At 50.3% G+C, this 24,923-nt stretch overlaps 1 protein-coding gene across 1 annotated transcript in view; it reads right to left on the bottom strand.

The window, feature by feature from the left end:
• Positions 1 to 1,050: 1,050 nt before the first annotated feature.
• Positions 1,051 to 24,923, bottom strand: part of VLDLR (very low density lipoprotein receptor) — a 28,388-nt gene continuing 4,515 nt past the window's right edge. Inside the window, exons 2-17 of the mRNA XM_006881319.1 lie at positions 23,293 to 23,415; positions 20,699 to 20,821; positions 18,316 to 18,687; positions 18,097 to 18,219; positions 16,866 to 16,988; positions 15,460 to 15,579; positions 15,232 to 15,357; positions 14,354 to 14,525; positions 13,141 to 13,359; positions 11,300 to 11,418; positions 9,579 to 9,718; positions 9,142 to 9,283; positions 7,084 to 7,230; positions 5,163 to 5,243; positions 4,021 to 4,190; positions 1,051 to 1,683 (exon numbers count right to left, since the gene is read on the bottom strand). Of these exons, the coding sequence (XP_006881381.1) occupies positions 1,648 to 1,683; positions 4,021 to 4,190; positions 5,163 to 5,243; positions 7,084 to 7,230; positions 9,142 to 9,283; positions 9,579 to 9,718; positions 11,300 to 11,418; positions 13,141 to 13,359; positions 14,354 to 14,525; positions 15,232 to 15,357; positions 15,460 to 15,579; positions 16,866 to 16,988; positions 18,097 to 18,219; positions 18,316 to 18,687; positions 20,699 to 20,821; positions 23,293 to 23,415 (2,336 nt within the window). The 3' untranslated portion in view covers positions 1,051 to 1,647. The remainder of the gene's footprint in view (positions 1,684 to 4,020; positions 4,191 to 5,162; positions 5,244 to 7,083; positions 7,231 to 9,141; positions 9,284 to 9,578; positions 9,719 to 11,299; positions 11,419 to 13,140; positions 13,360 to 14,353; positions 14,526 to 15,231; positions 15,358 to 15,459; positions 15,580 to 16,865; positions 16,989 to 18,096; positions 18,220 to 18,315; positions 18,688 to 20,698; positions 20,822 to 23,292; positions 23,416 to 24,923) is intronic.

Consider the following 24,923-nt stretch of genomic DNA (forward strand, 5'->3'; position numbering starts at 1 on the left):
CTCTCTCTCTCTCTCTCTGTAAGTTGCCTGTAGAGGGAATCCCTTCTAAGCCAAGCCCCCGGCTCTCCAGTGGATTCAGACTCACACTGTAAACCAGTAGGACTGCCCCAGAGGATTTCTGAGGCTCTCAAACACAATGGAATCAGATTGTCTTCTTTTTCTCCCATGTATCAAGCGGTCAGTTTGAACTGTTGACCTCTGGGTTAGCAGCTCTGTGCTTAATGCCTGCTCCACTAGAGATTCTCTATGTTCTAAACCAGTCAGATTGAAAATAACATCTGGATTGGGGCTCAAAACTCAGACATCATTGTGGAGTTGGAACCGAGTCATTGCTAACTTTTTGCAGGTTTCTGACGTTGTAAATCACACAGGAAGAGAATGGTCATCCTTCTCCGGCACACCTGCTGCTGGGGGTGGATTCCACCCAAAAGATGAACTCGTCCTTTGGGTAAGAGCACCTCAACTGCTGAAAAACTCGCCCACGGGGCTTCGGATTTGACCTGATGGCAGTGAACCCATCAGTGACACACCATCGCCTTCAGCGTGACTCGGGCTCATGGTGACACTCCGTCAGGTTTCCAAGCTGTCTGTACTCATGGCTAGAGGCGCCCATCTTTCCTCTCTAGAGCAGCTGATGGACTCACACCGCTGCTCTTTTGTTAGCAGCCCGACATGCTACACACACGACACGAGGCTCCTTCTATTAATAACAGGACGTGGAGACCAGAGGAGACTTAGGTATGAAGATGCAGAATTGGCAGAAACTTTTAACACACATCTGTAGATCAGGAAAGAAGGCAATGTGAAAGGAAATCACCTTCAGGCAGAAGGAGCTGGAAGCACAGAACACGTTACCAGGGACTCAGAACAAGCCGTGCCTGGGGACTGAGTGTTACGTGACGCCTGACCTGCTGTTCAGCTGGAGGCTGGTTAAAGACTCTCGCTCACCTGTGTGTTTGCTACCGACCCCTGGGGTGGGTGGAGCATGGATGTCGTTAGAATGCCAGCCACCTCTCAGGCTGCTGATCCTACAGAAATAGGTCCAGATCGTGGTTAAGCTGCATGGTTTAATTTTTTAGCACTTGAAAAAAAAATGTACAGTAGTGTGACCACTTGGTCTTTGTCAACCTCCCCAGAGGTCAAGGTTCTCACTCATACGTACAAAATTAGTTTTGACAGTTTCATCTTAATAACCCGTTTTATCCTATTGCCATTGTCCCAACCATTGAAAAAAGTTCACAATAATTTACATAGAAATATTTCCAAAGTGCTTAAGAATAGTGATTGTTCTCCGGGCTATTTACAGGGGGCCTATACAGTGTATGTACAGGTAGCATACAATATAGCACAAGTTTCATTGCTGCAATATGGCTTTCTAGAAAAGTGCGGATTTGGCCAGAGGTGGCAATACTGTCTGGAGTCTCAAGGGTTACAGAGATTGGGCAACCATATCCAAAGCTGAAGTCGAACGTGGACAAGGATATTTACAAAAGTGTATAAAACGGCCGAGGACACGAGCTTGAGCCACCTCCAGGTGTCCTGATGTTCCTGACCGGGGGGCGGACAGACATCAGCCGCTGGCTCGGTTACCGTCCTGAAGCGTGGTAATCCAGATCAGATTCCAAAAGTCAAGACTTGTCCCGGAAGTCAAGCTAGATCATCATCTGTGCTTACAACCGATATCTGTGAACAAGAGAGAACATGGAATGAGCCTGGCGAACCGTCTGGCAACTGCACCGTGCTGGTCCCTGATGTGGGTCTGGTCCTGAGTTGACCATTCAAAGACCAGATGACCTTGAAAGGAAAGACAATTCAAGCCAACCCCAATGCTGCTGACTCAATTCTGACCCATCATGACTCGACGGGTAAGAGCAGAACTCTCTCCTTGGGTTTCCTTGAGGCTGTAATCTTACAGAAGGGAGCTTGGCTAGGTTAGTGGGAAGGAGCTGTGTTGCCAACCCAAAAGCACATGGTTCGAATCCACTACCTACTCCTCAGAAGACAGGCAACCTCCTGTACGATGGGTTTACAGCCTCAGAAAACCTGAAGGAAGGTCAGCTGTGAGTTGGTTCTGACAGGACGGAATGTAACCGCTCCCACAGCCTCTGTGGAAGGAGCTACTGCATCCTTCTCCCTAAGAGCAACTGGCGACCTTGAACCATCAGCCATCTGGTTGGCAGCTGAGCATTTAACCACTGCACCGCTGGGTAAGTCAGATACAATAGAACGCTGGGTTGTAACACTCGTGTGTTTCACTGAGTCTGCGCTGGCTTGGCGCAGTGAGGAAAGTGAGGCTGATTCTGCCTGTTCTAGCCTATGCTCTTAAGTCCTGGGGGAAAAAAACCAACCCTGCACAACTGAAGCAAATAAACCATTAGTAGGCCCCAGTTCTGTTTCGTCTCACTGGAAGCTCGAGAGAAGAGTGTTCAGCAGTAGGAAATGGAACGGGCTGTTTGGAAGGAGTGCAGTTTTGTTGTTTTGTTTTTTACTTAGAGGTGTAGTTTTTGATACCCTTACAAAGGCTTGGCACTGGGGCTAAACACTGGGCTTCAGCCCAGGAGAGAGGACAATCGCAGGCTGGTACAGGACTGGGCAGTGCTTCACTCTGTCACTCACGGGGTCCTGTGAGTCAGAGGCAACTTGATGGCACCTCACAACAACAACAAGGACAAGCAGAAAGCAAACTCCTCAAGCTTCATTCGATGAACGAGTGACCTCTCTATAGCAGGGGGAGAAGCTGGCTGTGCTGGGCCAGCGGGGGAGTGCTCCTAAGTCACACATCTGTTCACTCTGGCCAAGCAATTCCTCCCCGGCACCGACCTGAAGCCAGCCTTTTTGTGGTAGGCTGTGCACGTTTACCCTTTAACCTGCAGGCAGTAGACTTAACAGTTCATAAAAGAGCTGCCTGGTCCACGCTCTGAGCTCCAGGGAGCCCCTAGAAGTGAAATAGCACAGCGTCAAGTGATGACCTTGGCTGACCTGGGCCATTCCACACTGACCAAATGACTGGCTTATGCTGTAACAGGTTGTTGTTATGTGCCATCGAGTCGCTTGCGACTCATAGCGACCCTATGTACAACAGCCCTAAACTCCGCTCTGTCCTGTGCCAATTGCACTGCCTCTGACACTCCCATCCCAGTTATCCCAGTTACTGAATCAATCCACCTCATAGAGGGCCTTCCCCTCCTGTGCCGTCCCTCCACCCTCCCAAGCATGATGTCCTTCTCCAAGGACCGGTCTCTCCTCACATGTCCAAAGTATGTTAAACGGAGCCTCAGAATCCTTGCCTCCAAGGAGCCACCCGGTTTAACCCTTTTCAGGAAGAATCTGTTTGTTTTCCTAGCAGTCCATGATACTCTCAATACTCTTCTCCAGCACCACAGCTCAAAGGCATCAATTCTCCTTCTATCCTCCTTAGTCATTGTCCAACTCTCTGATGCATAACAAGTGGTTGTGAAGACCATGGCCTGTATCAGACGCACTCCTCCTTAGTCATTGTCCAACTCTCTGATGCATAACAAGTGGTTGTGAAGACCATGGCCTGTATCAGACGCACCTTAGTCTCCAAAGAGACACCATCGCTCTTCAGTACTTTGGAGAGGTCCCTAACAGCAGACTTTCCCAAGGCAATGCGCCTTTTAATTTCCTGGCTGCTGGTGCCAAGAGTGTTGACTGTGGAGCCAAGCAAACTAACTGTCTAAAAGTCCAGATATCAGATAAGCTGCTTCAGGGCTGAACGATCCTCATCCAAACTCAAACACCCACAGTGGTCAAGCCAGCTCCGACTCACAGTGACCCACCATTGGGCTCTGGAGGCTGTAAATCCTTAGGGAGACCGCTGTCCCCTTTCTCTTGTGGAGCAGCTGGTGGGTTTGAACCACTGACCGTCTGGTTTGTCCGTCTAACACAAAGCACGCTATACCATCAGGGCCCTTTTTCTTAGTCTAAGTAGCCACAGCTCAAGCAGGTGAACTCCTGGCAGCCAGGAGCCACGTGTCTGAAGACACAGAGGAGGCTCACCGCGGGGTACGTGTGTCCGACGGAGGCGCTGTGCCGGCCGATGTCGATGGAGAGGTCCTCTTCCGTGGTCTTCAAGTACACAGGGTTGTCGAAGTTCATGCTCTTCATGTTCTTGTGTTGCCAATTCCGCCACATCAAGTAGCCACCTACGGCTGCCATCGCCAAGAGCACTGCAAAGAGAGGACAGAGCCGAGACCGACTTCAGGACAGACAGGCACTCGGGGAGGCATTCGGGATCGAAAGCTCTCAGCAGACGTCAGAGATGCAGGTCAAAACCATGAGAGTCCCTCTCACCCCAGCAGCAGTGGCAAGGTTTACTAGCACAGCTGGCAATGGGTGCTGGACAGGAGGTGGAGAGCCTGGGACTCTCATACACTGCTGGTGGGAGTGTAAACTCGTACAACCACTCTGAAAGGCAGTTTGGCACTTCTTCAGAAAGCCCAACATAGGCATTCCATATGACCCAGCTATTTCACTGCTAGGAATATAACCCAAGAAAATGAGAACTGAGGCACAAATGGAGTCTTAGACACCAATATTCATGGCAGTATCATCTCAGCCCCTCCTTCCAGCCACCAAACTCTGTGACTCTGTGATTTTTCCACCCTCAGTCCTCCTGCCCCCTCCTTTAGCACAGACGGAGGCATTGTGGGTTTGGTTCCAAATCACCACGATAAAGCAAGTTAACAGAATAAAGGGGGGGGGACATGGCTTTTTGGGTCCCCGTGCCGATGTTTCCCCCCTCCTGTCATCTATGTGATACTGACATCATCCAGGTGGGGTTTATTCTCCCGGCATCTATGTGATACTGACATCATCCAGGTGGGATTTCTCCTCTCCTGCCATCTATGAAGCCCTACAGCATGATGAAACAGTTCATAATATCATGACAATGACCCACACAGGACAGAGGCACAAGGTGCAAGGTGCACATGTGCTGATGGGAACACAGCACTGAGGGGCCTGCTCTGTGCAAGGCTTGCCCGAACCTTCCCTCTATGAGACAGTGCTGCGGCGTCAAGAGCAATGGAGCCAAATAGAGCCAACAAGTGTCTGGACGAGGAGGTGTGGAGCATTCAGGGAGGGCGCCCCTGGACGAGGTAAAAATTCATCAGAGCCAGATACGGAAGGACTTTACTTACAGAGGGGCAGAGTGGCCCAGGCGGCCGAGGTCCCTCTCGGGGGGACACTGATTTCCGACACAGCTGTGGTCACATTGATCCCTACAGGGGAATAAAAGTTCAGGTTAGAAGGATCTCAACTCGCAGGCGCACAGCTAGCCTTCAGGACAAATGCTCCACGGCCGGTGCTCTGGTCCAGCGCCTCTGCGAATTCCCGTGGTTGCCAGAGCCACAGCCACTGAGATGTCCCACACAGAAGCCTTCCTGAGCAAGCCAGGTGGGAACTGGCAAATTCTAAGCCTGCAGAAGTGACACCTGGGGGACCGGTCAGAAGCAGAGCTAGGGGCTAAAGGCTGGGTTCACTGAAAGCGATAGCTACAGACAGTGCAGCTGTTAGTCGAGACAAACTGTTTGTAACGCTGAGCCCAATACCTTGAGGGGCTAGTCCGCTAGAAGGTGACCTCTCTGTGGTGGCCGTATCCTTGGTCGCACTGTCAGTCACAGTACTTGTGCCTGGAGAACCTGAATCATAAAGACCAACACCCTCGTTAACACCGAGGTCTCAACACAGCTCACTGGCTGGGCTCAAGAAGCCATGTGGTAAGGGGTGAAGAAGGCCATGTGACAGAGACCAGGCACTGCTGAACCAAGACGAGTGACCAACAGGTCAAGATTGATAGTAAGACCCTGTGCACGTCGACCTCAAGAGTCATGAGCCTTTGGGCAAAAAAGTCAGCAGTTCGAATCTGGCAAGTTAAAGAATGTCATGGAATAAAAGGAGTGATAGAAAACATAGACTACGCCCTCCAGAGAGTCTCCCCAGTCCGCTGGCCACTACCGATGGGGCAATTCTGACCCTTAGTGACCCTGCTGGAGAAGACAGAGCAGTGTCATAGGATTTTCTAGGCTGTAAACCCTGATGGAAGCAGATGAACTCATCTTTGGCCCACACAGCTGCTAGTGGGCTTGAACTGTGAACCTTTGCTTAGTAGCCAGGCGCCTGACCCACGGCACCATGCCTGTTGTAGTGGAGTCAATTCTGACTCACAGCAACCCTACGGGTCAGAGAAAAACTGCCCCTGAAGGGTTCCAAGGCTGTAAATCTTCAAGCAGACAGCTTCATCTTCATCCCACAGAGCAACTGGTGGGTTCGGACTGTCCACCTCCTGTTTAGCAGTCAAGTGCTTTAACCAAAGTGCCACGAGCACTATGACAATGCTGTAGGCTCGTAGAAGCTACAAGAAATGCTCTGACACCAAATCCCCAGACCTGCTGATCTTAAGTTCGTCCGGACTATACTGGTCCCTGCAACCATGCAGCATTAAGCCGATGCAAACCCAATGTTCACTTTCCTCATGTAAAAACACGTAAGTCTAATTTAGCAAAAAGCTAAGGACAGAAGACAAAACACCACGTGGTTTAAGACAGTGTCACCCACTGAGGCTTGGGGGCTTCCTGAAACCAGGGCCTTCTTTCAAGCTTATTTACCTCCCACTTTAGAAGTGGATACTAAGACTTTACTTAATCGGCCGCACGTTGCCGGCCTCCACAGTCATGGGAATAGTGGGTACAAATTCCCGTGAGTCTCTGGACACTTTAAACCCACTGCTATCCAGCTGTGCTGCCTCATGGTGACCCTTCGTCAGCAGTCCGTGGCTGGAACTCTTAAAGGGAAGAGTTAGCCTCGTCTTTCTTTGGAAGATCAGCTCTTGGACTTGAACCCCTAACCTTATTATTAGGAGACCCTACGCTGCCAGGGCTAGAAACTCAGCCACTGTTGATATGACTTAGAAATTAGGTCTTAAAAGTAATGGGCCGGGCACCTGGCATGTGGCAGCAGCAGACCTGTCCCCCCACTTACACGACTTGTGAAAGCAGGCCAGTTTTCACAGGCCGCACCTTCCTACCTCAGAACCTGTGCATGAAAGGTGGAAAGCCTTACTCTGACACTCCTGGCCGCCGGCCGCCAGCTTGTACCCGTTGGGGCAGGAGCAGGTGTACTTTGGAGAGTGCTCATTAATCTGCGGTGCTGGCAGGCACAGGTATTCACATCCTCCGTTCTCCTGGTCTTCTTCACACCAATTTTTACCTAGGCAGCAGAAAAGCCCTTTCAAACAGGAGTTCCAGCATCTACCGTATACCCAGCCCTAGTCTACAGCCTCCTTCCAATGAACTTGCTCTCTCAGATGTTCAAGTGAGACCACTGCCCGTGAAGAGTAAGCCTGAGAGCAGGGGCAGATGCTGGGAGAGACCTCCCGGACGGAGACTAGGTAGTGAGTGTGGGTGGGGTCATCCACACAGCGTGGCGCTCCTTCCTGTGACCTGCAACAAACCTTCAGTGCAGAATCAAATGCGATGACCTGGAATCTTGACGGGACATGAGAAAAGAGGTCAGCTTTTCTGATGTCTTTTCTGGAGCATCTTAACCTAAAACCCCAGGCAGAAGGCATCCTGTCAGTACATCTGCCTTTCTTGTCCTGAGGCAATATTCCCAGGGACTGCTTAGCTTTCTCTCTCTCTCTCTGTGTGTGTGTGTGTGTGTGTGTGTGTGTGTGTGTGTGTGTGTGTGTATGTGTGTGTGTGTGTGTGTGTGTGATGTGGCTCCTGGCCAACCTCACGGCTGTAGCTCTATCGTGTGTGTGTGTGTGTGAGAGAGAGAGAGAGAAAGAGAGAGAGACGTGGCTCCTAGTCAACCTCACGGCTGCAGCTCTATCTAGCAGGGAGTGAATAAGGCCCTTAGCGCTGTGTGTGTTTGTGTGTGTGTGTGTGACGTGACTCCTGGTCAACCTCACGGCTGTAACTCTATCTAGCAGGGAGTGAATAAGGCCCTGCTCTTGCAGCAGAAAAGGGTCCTCACAGACCATGTCCAACGCTGACGGCAGAGCAAGTCCTGCAGAACACGTGGTACCGACAACCACTATGGAGGCCACCTCACTCCGTTTCTTCTCTATGTGAGTAAAACGTGGTTCTAACCAGTGCCTGTGTGTGAGTCACATCTTTGTTGGCAATGCTGACGCTGATGAATGCCAGCGCAGGTTACTACTATCTGCATGGCTGGGACTCCTCTCCTGAGGTAGTGACAGATGTCACCAGGTCAACAGGTGGTAAGGGCCAAAGGGGAAAGGTGAGGGATCAGGGCTGGTGCTCACTATAGGGCCAAGTAAAGGCCCTGGAGGAAGGAGACCAAGCCTGCTCTCTGGATTTGTCCTGCAAAGCAGAGAGGAGCCTGGGGCAAGGAGCTTTGAGGGCTCTAGTCAGGTAGAACTGACCAGAGGAGGTGAGCAGGAAACGGGAACAACCAGAAGAGCTGTCAGACTGGGTAATCCACCATAAGACTCAGGATGTGGTCCGGGGAAACCGTGAGGGACAAGAGTGACCTCGGAGGCTTGTGTGACGGTCCCAGGAAGAGGAACCGAGGGCAAAGGGACAGACGAGAAGGCCAGCTCAACTCCGAGTACAGGGCGGGAATGTGAGAGGAGAAATTCTGAAGCCATTTCACTAGGAAATACAAGACCCCAAACTCCAAGCTGCAAGTGTTTCAGATCAGATACTAAACCAAAACCCAAGCCCACGGTCATGTCCATTTGTGACACAGAACGGCCCCATAGTGTTTCTAAGGCTGTAACACTTTAGGGAAACAGAATGCCACATCTTTCTCCTGAGGAGTGGCTGGTGGATTTGAACCACCGATCTTTCAGTTAGCAGAGGAATGCTCAACCACTGTGCCAACCCCTCTCCCCACTGCCATGGAGTTGGACCGGGCTTAGAGCTGACCCGTAGCCGACACAGTCGGCTGACTCCAGGGGTTCTCTGGACGCTGTAAATCACACAGGAGATTATCTAGCTCCTGTGGGGACACTGTGGTTGGCACGGGGCTCCTGAAGTAGGGTTCGGGGGGCAAAAGCTTCCTTTTAAGGAGTTAAGGAAGAGTTCTGGACATCCAGCAGGTGCCGCAGGGTCACAGTGCTGCTTCCTAAGTAGCCGTGAGGGACCACATTACCTAACGGCTGGACCAGCTCGTGGTACACAATGATGTCCTGGGCGTCATTGAGGTTGTTAACCAGGGTAGCCAGCTCCGAGCCAGTGAATTTATTGGCCCCGTAGACAGCTTCGTTCTCCCCATCTATCCAGTAGACACGGTCCTAAAACACAACCCTCAAATTAGCATGGACACCAAAGATGAACATAAGTCACTGCTAAAGGTCACCATTATTTACCGGCCACTTGACGGGCCAAGTTTATCTAACATTCAGCGGGGATGTCAAGTGCAGGTTTCCAGAAGTGCCTGGGAGAATCAGTATAGACACTGCACTAAGTTCTTAGAGACGGCGCCTTGTCCAGTTAAGACACCCCTGCCCATCATGTACGCTACGTCCTTCTCTCCAAAGTGCTGCAGCAACTCCAGGGAACAGGTCTGCACACATGTACACGTCTTACCTCAAATATCGTTAATGCGAGAGGGTGAGCCAGGAACTCCAGAGACCTGAGCACTATCCGACGGTCCTGGCCGTTCAAGTCCACGCTGGACAACATGTGCAGCTTGGAATCCAGCCAGTAGAGGCGGCTCTTGACGAGGTCTAGGGAGCAGACGCACTGTCTCAGCAGGATAAGGAATTAGGATGCTGGCTAACATTGAAGACGCCTATGGAATCCAGCCCTCGAGGTCGCTTCCTGCTTCGGGGTTCTGGACCGAGCTCCCACAAGCCTCTCTGACAGCAAGCTGAGTCTGCACCTCAGCCTGCTGTTACTGCGTGTACCTGAGGTTCTCAAAGTACCTGGCTGACATTACGCTCCTACCCCACACTGTCGCCGGTACTATTCCGCTGACCTGAGACACATGCCAATGTCATGGACACAGGACTGAAATGCTGACCGGTCCTGGATCACAATCCACAATTAACTGTAGGTTGAACTGCTGGGATTCACTGGATGACTTTTCACAGTAGGTCGTTCAGAAATATTTTGTATCTAATAGGGACTGAATGACTGAGGCCATCTGATTAAACCTCACAGACTGGACTTTTTCCATTTCAGTGCTATTAGACAAAAGACTAAATTGCTAATGGTGGAGTTTATGTACAGAATGTTTTTATTTTTGAGTAACATTTTTTTCACTGATGCTGTAGAAAAATTGGATATGTTAAGGGAGAATTTTTCTGTCCTTGAGTGTATTTGCTCTGGCCTTTCTTCCTAGTCTTATCTAGAAACTGCTGAAACCAGTTCAGCATTGAAGCAACACAAAGCTGTCCCTGAGAGACACGTGAGAGCTGCACTAGCTGAGAATTGAACCCCGGTCTCCTGGGTGGAAGGTGAGAATTCTACCACCAATGGCCCCAGCCAAATTACAGCAAGTATTAATGAATAGTAAGAGAGTAGGGATCTGTTGCTCTTCCTTGATGAACCTGAAGAAAATGGTTTTAAGTTTGAAACTCAGGAAACACAGTACAAGTCTCCAAGACATTAGATCCAAACGGACAGCAGAGCTAGTCATTATGGTTCACAGAAATAGTTACGTCCATTATTTTGCTTGTATTGCTCAAAAAAAAGAAGCCAGTATCAAGAGTATTCAGACTCAGGGAGAAAGGTGGGAAATCTCCTCCCATGCAATTTATAGCCTCTGGAAGTCCAGTGGAGGGCCAGTAATGTGTCAGTTCTGACTGGACAGTAGAGTTAGGGTGACCTTGTACGTGTCAGAGACCTGTACCCCACAAGCTTTTCAATAGTGGACTTTAAAGAAGAAGGTCACCAGGACTTTCTTCTGAGGCATCCCTGGGAGGACTGGAACCTTTAAACTTTCAGTTTGCAGCTGGGTGCATTTACCATTTACGCCACCCAGGCACTCTGTTCTTCAGGTACTTTCTCCTATAGGACAGTGAAGAGTTGTTTGTAGTTCTCTAAAACCAACCCAGACCTCTCTGCTGTCAGCTGGGTTCTCACTCAGGTCCACCCTTCATGGATCTTCTGAAGCTGTGAATCTTGATGGGAGGAGACAGACTCATCATTCTCCCATGAAGCAACTGATGGATTTGAAATGCTGACTTTTCTGTTAGGAGCCCAACACTTAACCCTCTATGCCACCCAGAGTGAGACATGGAGGTAAGAGAAAACGTGGTGAGAGCAGCAGCTCTGGGCATCGGAGGTAGGAAGGTCATACGTACCCAGGGTGATGCCATTGGGCCACTGGATGTCCACTGTCACCAGCGGTCGCCGGTCAAATCCATTCATCCCTGCTTGTTCTATCTTAGCTGGTTCTCCCCAGTCTGACCAATAAACAAAGCTGCAAGAATTCAGTTAGAAATAAGCCTCAGTGGATTACCAGGAATAAAGCTGTAGCTTGCAACACAAGTTTAAAGAGTAAACACAGAATTCCAGTGACTCGCTCTCTAGAGACAAACAGGAGACCTTGGAGGCCTGGTAAGCAGATCTGCGTCGCATCTACAAGTTCATCATCAACCACATCACATACAGCTGACGTTCAAGTTCAGCCCAAAGTCTCAGGGTTCCAGGTTTCCTTTACGCACACAGACCCCGGAGGTCCTGTGGGCTCAGTCCAAATCAGCACAACAGAGCAAACACTGTGTTCAGTGAGTCAAACAAACTTTTGCTTTCCCAGTTCATAGACAAGTTGGGATGACACCAGAAAGTCTTAAATATCATGTGAATGACCACAGGGTGACACAGAAGCATGGAGTGAGCACATGCTGTTGGGGAAAAAAATCAAATGGATGGATCTGTTTGGTGCAGGCTGCCACAAACCTTCCATTTGTGAAAAAGACACTGTCTGCAAAGGACAATAAAGTGGCGTGCAATCAAACAAGGGATGACTGTGGAAGGCGGACGTCCTCGTGTCTGACGGGAGGAGCTGGCTGGCTGTGTTCTGAAGGAGGCTGTATGGGGACCACTGGTCAGTGACACAGCCTGAGTGTGCTGGCAGCTCTGTGGTGAAGGACTTGTCTCCTAACCTACAGTCTGGTGGTTTGAACCAAGCCTCCCTCTCTTGTTTTCTCCCTAAGACCTGGCAAGCTTCTCCTGTAAAGAGAACAGCTTATAACCAGCCCCGTCACGGGGAGTTCTACTCTGTCACACGTAGGCACATCTCAAAGGCACCCAACTGTAGCAGTCAACGTCCCAAGCTGCCGTCCATATAACTTAGTGGCAATTTAAGAAAACTCCTCCACTGAATGTTTCTGGAGAGTTTGATTGTTTTCAAGGGCACTTCAAGATAGTTTACCCTTCTAAACAAAGTCTTGAGGCCAAGCCAGCCCCATCATGCTGACAATTCCTGCTAGCATCTATGTTTCAGCACCCATAGCCACCTGGGCTGAACGTTCAGACCAAAATGAAAATTCCTTCCCCTCAGGTACGGTGCACGAAAGGCTTGCCGGAGACTAACATTTGCTGTGGGGTCTCACCAGGAATGCTTTCCCCCCACTTTCAAGTATTTCCATATTTATTTCTCTATCTTCTTGGATTTGAAAGATATTAAGAGGATTCTTCCTGTCACATGATCTTTTTTCTTACTGATTACCTTACAAAGTTCATATACACTGTGTTTCACATTAGTTTCAACTAGCAATGATCATGGAGCGTATGGGTAGTGTAAAGGGTTAACTCCTCGGCCACTCATCAACAGCGTGGCAGCTGACGGCCACCACGTATGCCTCATGAGAAGGGCCTGGTCATCTATTTCTGAAAGACCACAGCCCCCGAAAATGCACAGAGCCCAGCTGTGCTCTGACACCCGGGGTCTGTCCAAGAGTTCCCAGTTCACTTGACCACAGTAACCACATTGCCCCAGCAGGGTGTGGCAGAGACGAGGCCAGTCCAGAACCTCTCAAGCATGGACTGTCCAACCTCACTGACCGTGTGGACTGGATAATTCTTTGATGTAGAGGACTACCGGGTCTTGAGATGTCAGTACCACTGTAGGCACGAGGACAAACCCTGGCCTACACAGAGACCATTCCTGACGGCACGAGAAGTAACACAGGATACAAACCCCGACAGCGGGTCCACGGCTATGGAGGCCGGCTCTCGCAAGTCCGAGTTAAACAGAAGCTTCCGCTTGGTTCCGTCGAGGGTAGCTACTGAAATAGTCTTAGAAGCCGCGTCAGTCCAGTAGATGGTCTTGTACACCCAGTCGACAGCTATGGCTGCAGGATTATAGACATTGTCGATCATTTTAACATGTCTACCAACCTTGTCATCAATCGAGGCACTGAAACAGAATAGGTCACAAGAGATTTAAGACTTCGATGCCATCAGAACCAGGAGGATGGACTTTCTGCTAACGCAAGAGTCAACAACTCTGCCCAGAACAAACTCCAGTAACGCTACCCCAACCCCCCTCACACCCCTCACATCACTGACCCATGCTGCTTCCCACCATACTAAGCCAGAAATACCGTAGACAATCTAATGTCTACAGGAGAGTTTCTAATGAAATCATTTGTTTCAGTAGCTCTCAAGAGGCTTTCTGTGGGACCCAACAAACAACAGCTGCCACCACCATTTCTATTTTAATAACACATTGTTGTTGTTATGTGCCGTCGAGTCGCTTGTGACTCATAGCGACCCTATGTACAACAGCCCTAAACTCTGCTCTGTCCTGTGCCAATCGCACTGTCTCCAACACTCCCATCCCAATTATCCCAGTCACTGACTCAATCCACCTCATAGAGGGCCTTCCCCTCCTGCGCTGCCCCTCCACCCTCCCAAGCATGACACATCGGACAAACAATTCTCAATTAACTGTGGAGATAAGGGAGGGAATACACAAACTTAAGATGCTCTCTCTGACAACGCTGTTAAAGTCCTGGACTTCTAGACCACTGCTTGTTTCTAAGAGTCCCCTCGTAGGGCAAATGTTTAATATTTTTGGCTGCCAATGGAAACCCTGGGGTTTCCAGCTCATCTACAAGTAATTCAGAAGAGAGGTCTGGCAATCTATTCTAAAACCATCTGCCATCGAGTCCAGCTCTGCTCGAGCATACGTGACTCAACTTGATGGCAACTGGCCTTGGTCAGTTGGGAAGAGATGGCAAGTTATTAAAGAATCAGAACTAGTTTGTCCGAGTTAGTATTGTTGCCAGGTACCAGATGCTGAACTGGAGATGAGGAACACCTGTGCCGAGCTTCCTCCCTCCATGCCTTCCCACAGGCAAAGTGACAAGGACGTGTGCCAAGACAGGTGGGGTGGAACGGAAAGTTACCTGAAGATAGCTTTTTGGCTCACATCCGCCCAGAAGAGTTTCTGAGCAGCGATGTCAGCATCGAGAGCCACCGTGTTCCTTAACTGCTCAACGAGCTGGATGTATTCTTTCCTCTCTAAGCCAATCTTCCTGATGTCTCTGCGATTCGTAAAGATCAGACTGGGCTCTTTGCCTGAAAAAACAGGAGTCGGGTTTATTTCATTTCGCTGTTAGAACTCAACGTCCTTCCAAACCACCTCTTCCACACAAGGAGCCTCAGAGCCAAGGCTCTGCTGGACACCTTGGCAGAAGACTGCCTGGCATCTTGCCCCTTTGACCTGCAAGTCTTCCCACTGCTGAGGAAGGTGGTCTTGAGGGGTGGGGGGGTGTTGTGCCACTGCGTTCACAAACAGGGCAGCCAATGAACGACTTAGTTCCTTATTAGAATCATACTCAAGCTTCAAGTTTCTTCAAGAAACAGAAAGCTTCTGGGTAGGAGCCTGACAGGAAGTGACGACATCCCACGTAAAAGGCTCACTCAAGGCAGGGTCTGGGAAATGACCTGCCACACTGCAACCTGGGCAGCACTGCTGGGTTTTAACAGTTGACATGCTTGGCTGTTAACCAAAAGGTGAGTAGCTGCTATCCACGCAGGTGACCAGAGAGAAGAGCGGGTGATTCTTTTTGAAAGATCACAGTTCCACTGTGACACACACAGGTGGTAGCCAGAGGGGGAATCGACCCTGGCCACCGTATGTGGATCGCACCCTGACCGTCACGGCACAGCTGTCAAGTGCTGCTCGGGCTTCACTGCTGGGCCGCCTGCGGCCGTCACTGGCTGCCCCTTGCACTGCACGCACTCCTAAGGGCACCAGTATGACACCTAGCAGGGTCATTACCTACTGCCTTGCACACACCAGTGGCAAGGTCCATCTGATAGCCACGACTACATTCACACTTGTAACCGCCTTTTAAGTTGATACAAATTTGACTGCAGATTCCGGGATTCTGGCACTCGTCAATATCTAGGAGGGAGATTAGAATTAGTTGGCGGCTCCTGCCCCTTGCCAGGTGTAGCTGGCTGGCCCTTCCCTGTCACCCTGGCTCAGGCCTTTCCCCCGACTCACCGCCACAGGTTTTCTTATCTATCAGCTCAAACCCCGCCGCACAGTCGCACTCGTAGCCTATCACCAGGTCTCTGCAGATGTGCGAGCACCCACCGTTGTTAACCAGACACTCGTTCACATCTGGACAAAGAACATAGCTCAGTGACTCCACGGCCATTTGTGTTTGTAACATACAAAATCTACAGTGTCTGCAAGAACTTATTTTATGCTCTAGTGTCGTCTGACATACTTTGGACATGTTGAGAGGAGGGACCAGTCTTTGGAGAGGGACATCATGCTTGGGAGGGTAGAGGGACAGCACAGGAGGGGAAGGCCCTCTATGAGGTGGATTGATTCAGTGACTGGGGTAATCGGGATGGGAGTGTCAGAGGCGGTGCGATTGGCACAGGATAGAGCACGGTTTAGGGCTGTTGTACATAGGGTCGCTGTGAGTCGCATGAGACTGGACAGCACATAACAACAACAACAACAACAATGCAAATCCCTGGTTAGTCAAAGGCTTCATCATCTGCTTTACCGACCTGCATCTCAGGGTGGGCTGTGAGAACACTAAACCGAATGTCAAGGAGCCCTGGTAGTGATTAATCACACGGCTGTTAACAGAAGGGTCGGCAGTTGGAACCCACCAGCCGCACCGGGGAGGAAGCCTGCGTGCACGCAGACCACAGCAGTTGGAACCTGACAGGGCAGCTCCATTCTGTCCTCCAGGGTTCTGCGAGCCAGGATTGACTGGGCAGCAGTGAGCTTTGTTATTTTCACACTTACTCTCCGCGGCAAGTGACCACTGGGATCAGCAGCATCTGTGCTTCCTTGTCTGCCCTCTGGTGATGCCCACCATCCCTGTTACTGATTCACACTTACACAGACTCTACAGGGCAGGGTTGGAACTGCCCCTCACGTCTCCAGGGCTCACAGAGTTAGACTGCGTCATCTTCTTCCCATTGAGCTGCTAGTGGTTTCGCAGCACTGACCTTCCGGTTAGCAGTCCAATGTTTAACCTGCCGTGCCACTAAGACTCTTAATGATCTAAGCTGTCTGTTATTATGTACCTTCAATTTAGAACCCACTCATAGCTGAACCTCCACTCGGCTTTCAGAGACAGTAACGCATATGGGGGGAGACTGTCCATCTTTCTCCCACAGAGCAGATAGTGGATTCGAACCACATGCGTCTGGGTTGGTACCACAAGTCCTTACCACTAAGCCACCAGATCTCCCTGGATGACCTCTATAGAGGCTAAATTAGGAGCTGCTTAGTGGGGCCCTGGGCTGTTAAGTCCTCGAATTTCGCAGGCAGGACTAACAAGTGACATGATTTTTGGGACCAGTGGTTCACTTGAGGCTGGATCTGGGCAGGACCCGGTTAAGTGCCACCCCCCCCACCTGAGAAGCACCCCCAGCACTTACTGCATTCCTTCAGGGGTTCGTCACTCCAGTCTCTGCAGTCCTGCTCTTGGTCACACACCTTACTGATATCGATGCATTCTGAGCTTTGGCACTTGAACTTCCCAGGGCCTGAGCACTGGTTAACTACAATGAAAAATGCCCCGAGACACGCCTTCAGTGGGGCTGAGCTGCATCTCGCCTCCACCCCTCAACCGGAGCAATGCCTCCATTTCTTTCTTTCTTTTTTTTTTTTTAATTAATTCTAATGAAAGTTTACAGAGACTTAGGATTTCCAGTCTTTCATTGTTATACTTTTCTCCATACCCTCCCTCCCCCCTCAATTCACTCTTCTTGAAAAGAAAGAAAAACTCTTTCATTGTTATGTAATCCCTCCCCCAAGTCCACTCCACTATGCAGCCTTCACTCTGGACTTCTGTAATGACAAGAATACCCAATCATATGTCCCTTTTAAACAGATCTCTCACTCATCTGTTTCAATGCAATATACATCATTCCTCCCCTCCTTTTCTGTCTTCCATCAACCCTGATGTCAGATATGTTTTACAACAGTGACCCTATGCAATATTTGTTCTTTTGTGACTGAGATATTTCACTCAACATAATGTTCGCCAGGATAATCCATTTTGCATAATATTTCACGAGTTCCTTGTTTTTCAATGCAGCGTAGTATTCCATTGTGTGAATATACCAGACCTTCTCTATCCATTTGTTTGTTGATGGGCACTTGAGTTGTTTCCAGCTCTTTGCTATTGTGAACAAAGCCGCAATAAACATGGGTGTGCATATATCTGCTTGGATGTCAGTTATGGTTTCTTTAGTGGAATTGCTGGGTTAAATGGTATTTCTATTTGCAACTTTTTGAGAAAGCACCATACAGCCTTCCACAGTGATTGCACCACTTTTACACTCCCACCAACAGTGAATAAGGGTTCCAGTTTCTCCACAACCTCATCAGCATTTGTTGCTTGCTGTTCTGCTAATTTTGCTATTCTTACTGGGGTGAGATGATATCTCAGAGTTGTTTTAATGCCTCCATTTCTTACTCCCACATACAGTGACTTGAGCGGAAGCTTACAAAGTGAACCATTCACATGCATTCTGCTCTACAGCATTAATGACGACATTGACAATGTAACTGCACTCTTCCTGCTCCCTCCCTGTGCCTCTCATCTCCCTTCAGCCGACCACTCCCTGCCTCCTCAGCTTTCTTCCCAGGCAAATGCTGCCTCACCATTTTTGCAGTTGACCTCGTCAGAGCCGTCCACACAGTCTCGGATGCCGTTGCACTGCCTGCTGCCATGGACACAGCTGCCATCTTCGCATTCGAACTGGTCAGGCCGGCAGGTCCGAGACGCTGTGGAGGAGAGCAGGCCGTGAAGGAAGCGGCCCCTCGAGGCCGGGCACCCGAGGAGGGGGGACCACCACGCAGTGCGAGGAGGAGGCTACTCACGACAGTTAACCTCATCGCTGCCGTCCTTGCAGTCGGGGTCGCCGTCACAGCGCCACTTCTTGTGGATGCACTCGCCCGAGCTGCACTGGACCTCGCTGGCTGGGCAGCGGGCGTGCGTGACCGGCTGGCGGCCGCACTGCTCCAGGGACTCATCCGACTGGTCGGCGCAGTCCGCGTCGTCGTCACACACCCAGCTGAGCGGGATGCAGGAGGACGTGCTGCACTGGAACTCGTGGGCCCCGCACGTGGGCGGCGCGCAGTCCAGCTCGTCACTGCCGTCGCTGCAGTCGTCCTGGCCGTTGCACACGAAGTTCCTGGACACGCAGCGGCCGCTGGAGCAGGTGAACTCGTCGGCGCTGCACGTCATGTTGCCTGCGGGCACAGAGGATGCAGGGGCCAGCATCAGCCTGGTGCCTTCCAAGCTCTGGCCCGAATCTAGGCACCTGCTCATCCTACCCCTGTAATAGAGCACAGTTCCACCCACGTCAAGTCCCGGAGGAGCAGGAAATCTCTCGGGGTCAGAAATACAGAAACGCTATGACTAAGAGCTGAAACCCAGGACCAGGAAAAGAGGTGCAGAGACTAGAAGATAACGTGGGGTGAGAGCCAGGATGTGCTCTGGAAGGAACAGTGGCATCATAAATGCTAATGAGAGTGGCCATCTGGACAGACACCCATGCGCCACTCAGTTGCTATCACCTAGATTCTGACTCCTGGCAACCCAAGGTGTGTCAGCGTAGAACTGCTCCATGCTGCTTTCCTGGCCTTACTCTTTCTGCAAGCAGACTGCCAGGCCTTTCTTCCGCTTATCACTGAGTCAGTGCACCTTGGAGCTGGTGCAGATAACCTGCAGCACCACCCAGGGAAGTGCCTGTGTCGGGCAGAGTCCGAGGCGACCTCAAAGGAGCACACTGCTTTTCAAGGCAGGTTCCATCACCCACTGAGAAGACCTCATGGTTAAGTGGACAACTGTTAGACGACCAACAAGCACCAAGGCATTTAGTGCCACAGAGAAGCCATCAGGCGGTATCATCACTCTCGGTACGTTCTTGTTTGGGTTCCTTAAAAACGGGGCAGGGATAGCAACTCTTAAACACTTGCAGCTTTGAGAAAGTCACACGAGGCCCAAAGGTCAAGTCTCCCAGTCACTTTTTTACTAGTAAGTTCCTCATCCTAGCCAGTTTGTACTTGGATTCAAATTCCTGCAGGCACATTAAGGCCCCAATTTGGTGGTAATTTGGGTGGAGACCACGACTCTCTTGGGAAGCAAAGTCTAGTTTTGAGAGGGAAACTTGGCAGAAGGCTCAATTCTAGTTTGGCCATCAAAACTCATTGGACTAGGTGCAGCGTACTGGCCTCCATGCAAGACTGGCGTGTCCACAGCTAGTGCCCAGAGCCCACGTGTCCACTCCGTCCTGGAGGGCCTGGCGCTGCTCACAGTGGGAGCTGTGGAGTTAGAGGCCCTTTAGAAAGAGCGGAAGCTTAAAAGCGTGTTTTTTAAGCAATGTTTGTTCAACCTACAGCTTTTCCCAGGGCCCTGCCTCCACCAGGTAGCTACTGATTACACATTCTCCAAGAACGGCAAGATGAAAGGGTGGGAAACAGAGCTGCCTTGCCCAGGCCGGGACTGTGACAGGTGACAGTGATACGACAACTCAGGCAGGGCTCGCTCTGGGGATCTGTCAGCAGGGTGCGAAGGCACGTTTCTAGGCCAGATCTGCTTTTGGAAAAGCTGCCACAGAACCTGGTTTGGGGGTTGGGCAGTGCTGGAACAGCACCCAAGCCACGTTTTCCAGTAAGTAGATCTGGTTTAGACTCAGGACTCTGGAAGCCAGCCCTCTTACTTCTGTCTTGTCCTGAGTCAATGTGAGGAGGGCCCGAGCTGACCATTGTGACCGAAGCAAACCAAGCGGTCAGCAAGTCAGCTCTGACCCATAGCGACCCCAAGTGTGTCAGTGTAGAAATGCACACAGAAGACTTTCAAAGGCTGTGATCTTTAGGAAGCAGACTTCCTGGCCTTTCTTCTGAGATACTCTGGGATGGACTTGAACCACCAACCTCTTGAGCAGTCAAGTGCTTTACATGAGCGCCATCCAACAAAGAGAAAAGTCTAAACAAATGCTGCTTCACTGAACTTCTTCCGAGTGAAAGGCCTCAAAGGATGAACCCTGCTTGTACTTTTTCATCTACAAGAGACATCAAAGTGAGCAGTGGGCACTGACCACACGAGCCCCTTTAGGAGCCTATGGCGGTCAGCAGAGGACAAGAGGTGAGGACCCTGAGCAGACAGGGGAGGCTCTTCGTGCTACGGTAGCGTCCCCTGCCCACCCGTCTTGGACGCGAGGGGTCTGTGGGACAAGCCACCTCACACTGGCCTTCTTACCACAGTTTTCTTCATCTTCTCCACTGTCACAATCATTTTCACCGTCACACCGCCAGGACACGGGGATACACTGAGTGGAGTAGGCGCCACAGCTGATTTCATTTATACGGCATGTTCTCATATCTGTTGATGACACACAGTCTCAAAAGAGCCCTGACACGGGTCATTGCAAAGCTGTGCGTGGCCTGGGGCCACAAGGCATCCCTCGGCGGCCAGGACACGGTGACATGTGTCTTGCTGCCGAAGCCTTTTCAAGCCGTGGCCAGCACCACTCCTGAGAAGCTGTGCCAACCCTTGGGGCCTGGCAGTACACCTGGGGGCTTGGCCGGGTCACGCCTCCAAGTCACGGCTGTTCTAAGTTCTGACTTGGGCTCTATTCGGTCTGGCTGCCGGTGGTGCTGGGCTCTTGAGTCAATTCTGACTCATAAAGACCCTCCAGGCAGAGGCTGTAAACACGGAGGTCTGGTGGCCTCGTCTGGAGGGAGCTAAGCTCTTACCCCCAGGTGGTGCCTCTCAGCTGGTTCAAATCCACGAGCTGGGCTGTAGAGGAAAGATGGTCACCCTCCTGCCGTGCGATGTGGGGCTCTGAAAAGGCCACGGAGGGTCGGTCGCAGGTTGGTCTGCCTCCATGGCCGCGAGGCCTTTTCTGGTCATTTTTTTCATCATTATGGAGGAGACTGCCCAGTCTTTCAACCTTCAGAGCCACAGGGGGCTCCGGCTAGCACCCAACGTTCAGCCATCGGTGTTCCTCGTTGATGTGGACTCTCAAGTAGGAACCGACCCATCGCCGACCCTCCGCCGGGTTTTCAGAGACAATAATTCCCACAGGAGGAGACGGCCCATCCTTCTCCCATGGAGCAGCTGGTGGATTCAAACCGTGTACCTCTGTGCTGACAGCACAGTTTCTCAGCACTAGGCTACCAGAGCTCCCTCACACTTTTTCAAATATGCTCTATTTCGTTTGATTTGGCTGACCTGCTCCTATCAAAACCAAACCAGCGTCCATTGAGCTCTGACTCCCAGTGACCCCACTGTGTCTGAGGAGAACTGCGTTCCCCAGGGTTCAATGTCTGTGATCTCTGGGAAGTAGGTTACCAGGCCTTTCTTCCAACTCACTCTGGAGGAACAAATTGCCAACTTTGCCAAGCAGCGAAGCATGGACACCACTCAGGAACCCCTGGAAGCAGGAGTCATGTAGCCCAGGACTAGGAACTACCTCAGGCTCTCAGTGGACACATCTAGACACTATCACCTGATCTCAGCTTCCAGGTACACCTGCGAGGCAGTGACGTCTTCCTTTCGCCAGCCTCCTTGGCAACCACCTGTGCATTTACCTCTTGCCAGGTAGGGACACACTTGAACTCCCTGCTAGATGGGGCTGGACCTCTGCAGCTCCTGTCGTCTTTGGCTGTGATATGTCACCTGCCTTGATAAATGTCCTGAACTCTTCAGATGAATACACTTGTCTTCTTTTCTGCTTGATGGTATATATTTTCTAATCCTTTTCTAGACTCAAACTCTGCTCAAACTATTCCTCTACTTACAACACTAAAGTGAACCCTGAGTTCACACCCATTGCCATTGATGGATTCTGACCCACAGTGGCCTTGGAGGGCACAGCAGAGCTGCCTACAGTGCTCCAAGGCTGCATACCTTTATAGCTACAGACTGCCTCACCTTTCTCCTACAAGTGTTTGGTGGGTTTGAACGGCCAACCTTTTGGATAGTGGCTGAATGCTTTAACCACTGCACTAGGACTTTCTTTACCTTTGCATTCTAGGATTCCTGAACTCTATGATCTCATAGGCATTTCTCTGACTATCAGTCTACAGGTACAGCTACATTATTATTATTATTATTAAATTTAATGAAAGCTTACAGAGATTTTGGATTTCTAGTCATTCGCTGTTGCACTTTTCTCCCTGCCTACCTCTCCTGTCCAGTTCGTTCTTCTCTTTGAAAAGTAAAAGAAAAATTCTCTCATTGTTATACAATCCCTCGCCCTAAGCCCACTCCACTATGCAGCTTTTGTTCTGGACACACCTAAGAAGTGTCTTTTATTTAAGAACACGCTCTGAGACTCTGGTTCAACAGTTCTGTTTCTGTAGTTGTTAATAACAACTCTGTCATTTCATTGCTCACCAGCTCTCTGTTTCAGTCATATATTTCTGTATAACTTAGAAAGTAATAATCTCTGCATCTCCAAGTCTATTCTTGGTCCACAAAGGATCTGCCCACCTCAACTTACCTTTCAGGACTGGAGCGCCATCTGCTCAGAATCGTTAATGCCAAACATTTGAAATCTATGCACCTAGTCAAGGAGTTTGCAGTCAAATCTGTGGCTCCAGTCCGCAGTATGTAAGAGCAAATTGAGAAGCTACCCAAGAGAATGTCAGTCTGGTTAGACTAGAGGGAACATTCTAGAAGGGAGACTGAGCAACCGGCAATGGCTTGAGTGACTTTGGAGTCGAATGGTCTAACGCCTGGAGGGCAGACAAAGAAAGTCTTCCACCAGCTATCAGATTGAGCGAAACTTGGAGTCACGCGATACGGAGCCCCTGGGGAAGTTGGGGTCCAAAGCGAGCTGTACTCACGGCACTGCTCCGGGCTCTCGTCCGACCCGTCTTCACAGTCGGGGTCCCCGTCACACTGCCACCTGCTGGGCAGGCACTGGCCGTTGTTACACACGAAATCAGACTCTGCACACGTCTTCTTTACTAGAAAAGAGAGCGTGTGTTTGCAAGACGGACGCTGAAGCCCCGGACACGGGGTCCATGATGGCATGAGGCGTGTGAAGGGATGCCCATGAGTGGTACCACCTGCAAGTACACTTCACTGCCAAGTGAAAGCCTGGAGGTTGGGAGTCCTTTTGGAAATGCCTCAGAAGAAAGGCCTGGCAACCTACTTCTAAAACTCAACAGCCCCTGAAGACCCTCTGGAGCTCAGTTCAACGTCAACTGCAAGAGGCTGCTGGTTGTTTGCTTTTTATCCTAAAAACGCAGCTGACTCAATTAGCCTTCAAGTGCCCGTCTCTAAGGAAACTACAGAGAAAAGTCTTTATGAGATGAAGGTAGATGCTAACGTCAAAACCAGACAAGAGTATCATAATTCAAAGGTATTAAATGTATTAAATGTCTTTTTTTTAGATTCTTCTTTGACCATCATTATTCACTACCCAAATTTCAGATGCATATGAAGCAATTTAAAATATCATAACTAGAATCAGGTGAATCTTAGTACTTAAATTGATATTCTTTAGAATTTTGGAGAAGTCTTTGACAGAAGATTTTCCCAATGGAACATGCCTTTTGATTTCTTAGGGATGCAAGTAATAAAAAATTGTTGACAAATTTAAAAAACAAAGAAACAAACAAACAAACCAGACAAGGGTGGCCCACTATCTCGTCACCCAGGAAGAGCTATGATTCACTGCTTTGTACAAGCCGAGCCTGCTGTTAAGTACTGTCATGCTGGAACCGACCCATCGCTGACCCTCCCGCAGGTGTCCAGAGGGAGTCAAAGGCACAGGAGGGACTGTCCATCTTCCTCCTGAGGGGTAGCTGGGAGATCTGAACTGTGATGGCTTAGTGGTAAGGAATTATGCGGCCAATGCAAAGGTCCATGGTTCAAATCCACCGGCTGCTCTAGGGGAGAAATCAATTCCTGTGGAGTTACCACCTCTGAAAACTGGCAGGAGGGTTGGCTCTGACTCACCAATACACAACCACCACCACCATCACCACGACCACCATCACTACCATCACCACCACCACCACCACCTCCACTGTTGTGTGGGCAGCTCGATTCCTTAACACTAAGTCACCACATTGTGGTGGGTTTGTATCCTGTTGAACTGAAATCGACCCGTAGCTCACCCTCCAGCAGGTTTTCAGAGGCAGACACTCACAAGGGAGGAGATCGCCTATTTTTGTTTCAAGGCAAAGCTGGTAGATTTGAACTGTGTGCCTTCAGAACTGCCGTGCAGCCTCTTACCGCTGGGCCACCAGAGCTCCTTAGTCACCAGATTAATAACAGTTATTGGCAGCATCAGGATAGATGGTGAAGAAATTGAGATTGTTCACAGCTTTAGTCTGCTTGGCTCCACAGTCAACATTCTTGGCACCAGCAGCCAGGAAATTAAAAGACATATTGCGATGGGAAAGTTTGCTGGTAGGGACCTCTCCAAAGTACTGAATGGTGTCACTCTGGAGATTAAGGTGCATCT

This window comes from Elephantulus edwardii, unplaced genomic scaffold, assembly GCF_000299155.1.
Source record: "Elephantulus edwardii isolate Elephantulus edwardi_28Jun2011 unplaced genomic scaffold, EleEdw1.0 scaffold00014, whole genome shotgun sequence".
NCBI classification, from domain to species: Eukaryota; Metazoa; Chordata; class Mammalia; order Macroscelidea; family Macroscelididae; genus Elephantulus; species Elephantulus edwardii.